The sequence below is a fragment of the Enoplosus armatus genome, chromosome 5 (genome assembly GCF_043641665.1).
Source record: "Enoplosus armatus isolate fEnoArm2 chromosome 5, fEnoArm2.hap1, whole genome shotgun sequence".
In the NCBI taxonomy this organism is placed as follows: Eukaryota; Metazoa; Chordata; class Actinopteri; order Centrarchiformes; family Enoplosidae; genus Enoplosus; species Enoplosus armatus.
In genome coordinates, this window is record NC_092184.1 from 12,359,617 (window position 1) to 12,364,640 (window position 5,024).

General features: G+C 43.1%; 1 protein-coding gene across 1 annotated transcript; it reads left to right on the forward strand.

Annotated features, from left to right (window-relative positions):
- The first annotated feature begins 466 nt into the window (after window positions 1-466).
- On the forward strand, window positions 467-4,409 carry LOC139285249 (extracellular calcium-sensing receptor-like). Its single transcript, XM_070905778.1, has 10 exons — window positions 467-732; window positions 925-1,228; window positions 1,463-1,549; window positions 1,694-1,801; window positions 1,927-2,093; window positions 2,264-2,732; window positions 2,837-3,067; window positions 3,180-3,303; window positions 3,409-3,881; window positions 3,969-4,409. Exons 1-10 carry the CDS (start codon window positions 467-469, stop codon window positions 4,407-4,409), a joined length of 2,670 nt encoding a protein of 889 aa, XP_070761879.1.
- Window positions 4,410-5,024: the final 615 nt, after the last annotated feature.

Consider the following 5,024-nt stretch of genomic DNA (forward strand, 5'->3'; position numbering starts at 1 on the left):
CAGTTGTGACATGAGGGAGGTAGCATATATAGACTACAGGCCAGCCTCTCCGGCTTGACACTAAAGACTGGATAGCTTGTCTGTGCAGTGTTAATGCAATGAAGATGCAGCACTCCAAAAGTGTTTGAGAGGCTTTACCTTGAATATACAGTGGATGGGATGCTTTTTTACTAATTGGTTTGAGTTAAAGATGATTTTTGTATACTGACTTTACTAGACATTTTGCACTTCAAAATTTCTAAAGATAATGTGTTTGTCTGAATGGGGTCATAATGTATTATTTTCTGTGCACTAGCTCTTGCTTTTTACTGACTGACAACTCACTGACAAATTGTTTGATGCTTTGTCAGCTTACAGGGTTCTTGTTTGGTTCATTAATCACTATTACTTATCTATTACTTGAACTGGTGCTGTATACACATACATTTGCTATGACTGGTATATGGTGACTTAGCTTAAAGAAAGGATGAATCATTTTTGGATGAGATCAGTAGATCTCAGTCTTTTACGGAGAAGGACCGTGTTTTTGAGTCTCCTGTGGTGTTTGATTTTTCCCTACAACTCACACCAAGATCAGAACAAACAATGCAAAATAATCCCAGGTTCTGTGTCCCTGCCTGTGCTGGAGAAAAAGGGGGACATCATCTTGGGGGGACTCTTCTCCCTTCATGACGCAGTGGTGGAGCCCAGTCTGTCCTTCACCTCTACGCCTCCTCCCACACAGTGCACCAGGTAAACCGTTTTTTGGCTAGTCCTCAAATTACTGTTGCTGCGAAATTGTGACCAAACAACTGTAATCTCTGCTCACATGACAAATATAGCGCAAATCTTGCTTCCATCTGTGCATCCATGTTTTGTGTTGTTGTTATTTTTTGGAGGGCTTCACAATTATGTTGAGAATTAAATCTTCTTCTCAACTTCCAGATTTAACTTTCGGACATTTCGTTGGATGCAAACTATGATCTTTGCCATCGAGGAGATCAACAGAGATGGCAAACTCCTTCCCAACATCACACTGGGCTATAAGATCTATGATTCATGCAGTACACCCTATCAGGCTCTGAAGGCTGCCATGGAGTTAATGAGGAGTGAGAAGGGTTCAGGGGTTGAAGGAGAGACACAGAGTAAAGTCACCTGTCATGGCACCGTACCAGCAGTGATAGGAGACGGAGGATCTACTCAGTCTCTCGTAGTGGCCCGTTTCCTGGGAGTCTTCCAGGTGCCACAGGTAAGTTAGTCATAGTTATTCAACAACTGTGTGCCAGTGATTTGGGCAGGTTAGAGATAGCATTGTGCATCACTTTTTGCCGCAATATTTTTTGTTGTTAGTACCACTGGGGATGGTCAAAATCAACAGTCTCAAATTCAACACACAGTGGCGTTAACCTTTGGATACTGTGAGTTAAGTCCAACCAATGATTTGAGAATGTTTTAATATTTCATTTTGTTTTCTTCCATTCAGGTTAGTTATTTCTCCAGCTGTGCCTGTCTCAGTGACAAAAAGGAGTTTCCTGCCTTTTTAAGGACAATGCCCAGTGACTTTTTCCAGGTTAGAGGTTGCAGAAGCTCAGTCAGATTACTCACAATGTGACCTAACCTCTATACGCAAACAATAACATGTCCACCTTTTCGTTTCTGAAACAATATTAATGATTATCTCTCTCTGTCTCTCCCTTCCTCTTACTGTCTCTAGGTAGATGCACTAGTACAACTTGTCAAGCATTTTGGCTGGACTTGGGTGGGTGTGATTGCAGGAGATGATGCCTATGGCCGTGGTGGGGCAAACATCTTTGCCGATGAGGTGGGTCACACACCCATACATTTAATGAACTTCCATTTTGCAATTTTCAGTGTGTAACTTATTGAATATACTGTGAACAGAGAAATTAAGTAAGTTGTCATGTATCTCCCCTCGTGCTCTCTTAGGTTAGAAAGTTAGGTGCTTGTGTTGCCCTCCATGAGATCATCCCTAAGAACCGAGCACAGGCCGCTATTTCATCTATCATTTCCAAGATCCTCTCCTCTGGGACTCGGGTGATTCTAATGTTTGCTGTGGAACAAGATGCAGCCGCATTGTTTGATGAAGCACTCAGGCATGACGTTTATGTACACTATAGCATTTATATTATGATAAAAACACATTATCATCTTTTGGTTTTGTTATTTTGACTGTTTACTAATTTAATTACTACAGGTTTACTGAGTTTAATTTCTGATATGTTTGTCATTCCAAAAATGCCATCTATGTATCTCTCAAATTTAGAGAGGGGCTCACTGGGATACAGTGGCTGGCCAGTGAGGCCTGGAGCACAGCAGCCGTCCTCTCCACCCCCAAAAAGTACCACCAGATCCTCCAGGGTTCTATGGGATTTGCTATTCGACGAGCACACATCCCTGGATTGCAAGATTTTCTTCTTCGCTTGCATCCGTTGAGCCCAGATGCCCTTGAAGATCCCTTCCTGATACCCTTCTGGGAAGAGGTGTTTCATTGCAGCCTGGGTGTGAAGGCTGAAGGTCATGTTGAGGGTAAACCTCCATGCTCTGGAGCAGAAGAGCTGGGGAGCGTGACGAATATCTATTCAGATGTGTCACAGCTAAGGATTTCCTACAATGTCTATAAGGCTGTGTATGCCATTGCCCATGCACTCAAGGCTATGAGAAGCTGTGTGAAAGGAAAAGGGCCATTTCCTCTACAGGCCTGTCCAGATGCAGACAATATACAGCCATGGCAGGTACGATCCTATATGTTCACTAATTCAGTCCAGATTAACAAAGGTTATAGTGATGCTAAAACATTATTTAGAGGTTTATGATCATATGCACTTTCTTTCCTTAGCTTCTTCATTACATAACACGGGTGGAATACTTGAACTCATTTGGTGATGAAACCAAGTTTGATGAGAATGGCGACCCTGCAGCCATGTATGACCTGGTCAACTGGCAGCTGAGACCAAATGGGGAAATGGAGTTTGTCACTATTGGCAAATTTGATGAGACGGCCACAGTTGGAAAGCAAAAACTCCAGATCCAGGAACAGAACATTGTATGGAATAGCAACCAAACCAAAGTAGGGATCTCAATAGAATTAAACAATGTTTTGTGAATTGCATTGTTCAATATTATTTTCATTATGTGACTGTGTTGTGACCAGTGTAGTATGTGTTTCCTCTTTTGCTTAGGTTCCCTTGTCAGTATGCAGCAGCATTTGTGCCCCAGGTACCCGGAAGGCAATCAGACCTCACTTCCCTATCTGTTGCCATGACTGTGTGGTTTGTACAGCTGGGGAGATTAGCAATCAGACAGGTAAGGAAAGGAACTAACTTCCCACATTATGTTTGAGAATCTGACCTAGTTACAGTGGAAAAAACACACTATAGCAGCTAAAGACTTCTTCTGCCTTTCCTTTAGATGCCATAGAGTGTGTGCGCTGCCACCCTGAGTTCTGGTCCAATGCTGAGAGGACAGCCTGTATCCCCAAACAGGTGGAGTTCCTCTCCTTTAGCGACACTATGGGCATCACCCTGATGGCTATTTCCCTTATTGGCTCCTTCTGTACCTGTGTTGTGGTCTTCATATTCTCCTGTCATAGAACCACCCCCATTGTCAGGGCCAACAACTCTGAGCTGAGTTTCCTGCTGCTCTTCTCCTTGACTCTGTGTTTTCTGTGCTCTCTGACATTCATTGGCCGGCCCTCTGAATGGTCCTGCATGCTGCGACACACAGCATTTGGGATCACTTTTGTCCTCTGTATCTCCTGTATTCTGGGGAAAACTATTGTGGTGTTAATGGCCTTCAAGGCCACACTTCCAGGCAGTAATGTCATGAAATGGTTTGGGCCTGCACAGCAGAAGGCAATCATTACCTTTTGTACACTCATCCAGGTAAGGACCTCTGACTTTTTATGTGCTTTGAATATTTTGCTGAGCATTTATTCAAATGTTTAAAAAATACATATTGTCTTTATGCAGGTAATCATCTGTACAATATGGCTGGTTGTTGCTCCCCCCACTCCACACCAAATGATACCACGTGAGAGCGCTCTAGTTATTCTCTTGTGTGACGAGGGTTCACCCATAGCATTCGCTCTCGTCCTGGGCTACATTGGCCTGCTGGCCTGCCTCTGCCTTCTCTTGGCTTTCCTGGCAAGGAAACTCCCAGACAACTTCAACGAGGCCAGACTCATCACCTTCAGCATGCTCATTTTTTGTGCAGTGTGGGTAGCCTTTGTTCCTGCCTACATCAGCTCTCCAGGGAAGTACTCCACAGTCACAGAGGTGTTTGCTATCTTGGCTTCCAGTTATGGACTGCTCGGCTGCATCTTTGCACCAAAGTGCTACATAATCCTACTAAGACCAGAAAAGAACACAAGGAAACACCTCATGTACAAAGCTGGCTCTGACAAATTTTAGATCATCTTTATTCCATGCACATTTTATGGACTTATTTTACTGTCCTTTTCCCAGATTAATAAAAAAATAAATGTTGACCCTTCACTTCAAAATGTGTGACTTTGTAGAAAAAGTCCCCTGTCCTTGAATTTGAATAGTTACTTTTGACCACCAGATGGTAGTAGTGTGCTGTTGATGCTGCCTTCTGTCATTCATAAAGTCCTTTCAGGAAATGCTCAACCACGCTGTCACACACCTTACTCTTACCAATAACTTTCACCAATGTCTTTTCCTGGATACCATTTTCACTCCTACACTACTGCACATTCTTACCTTTGGTGTAGTTAAAGATCTACCTCAGCTTTATTAATTCATGTGATCAGTGGTGTAGAAATAAAGACAGGCAGTATGATTACAGACACAATACAACAGTTCATCATCAAAAAGAGGTGATGTTATCCTATGTACCCCACATATAGTCTGTTTCACCCCCATATTCAAGAATCAAATGTTTTCCAGCTACATGACGTTCTCAGTGGGAATGTGAAGGATGGTCTGAATGGGATTTGGCAGCAGTGTCCATGCTGATTTGACCTGAGATAGAATGATGAGGCCCAGGGTCTCTGAGGTATGCTC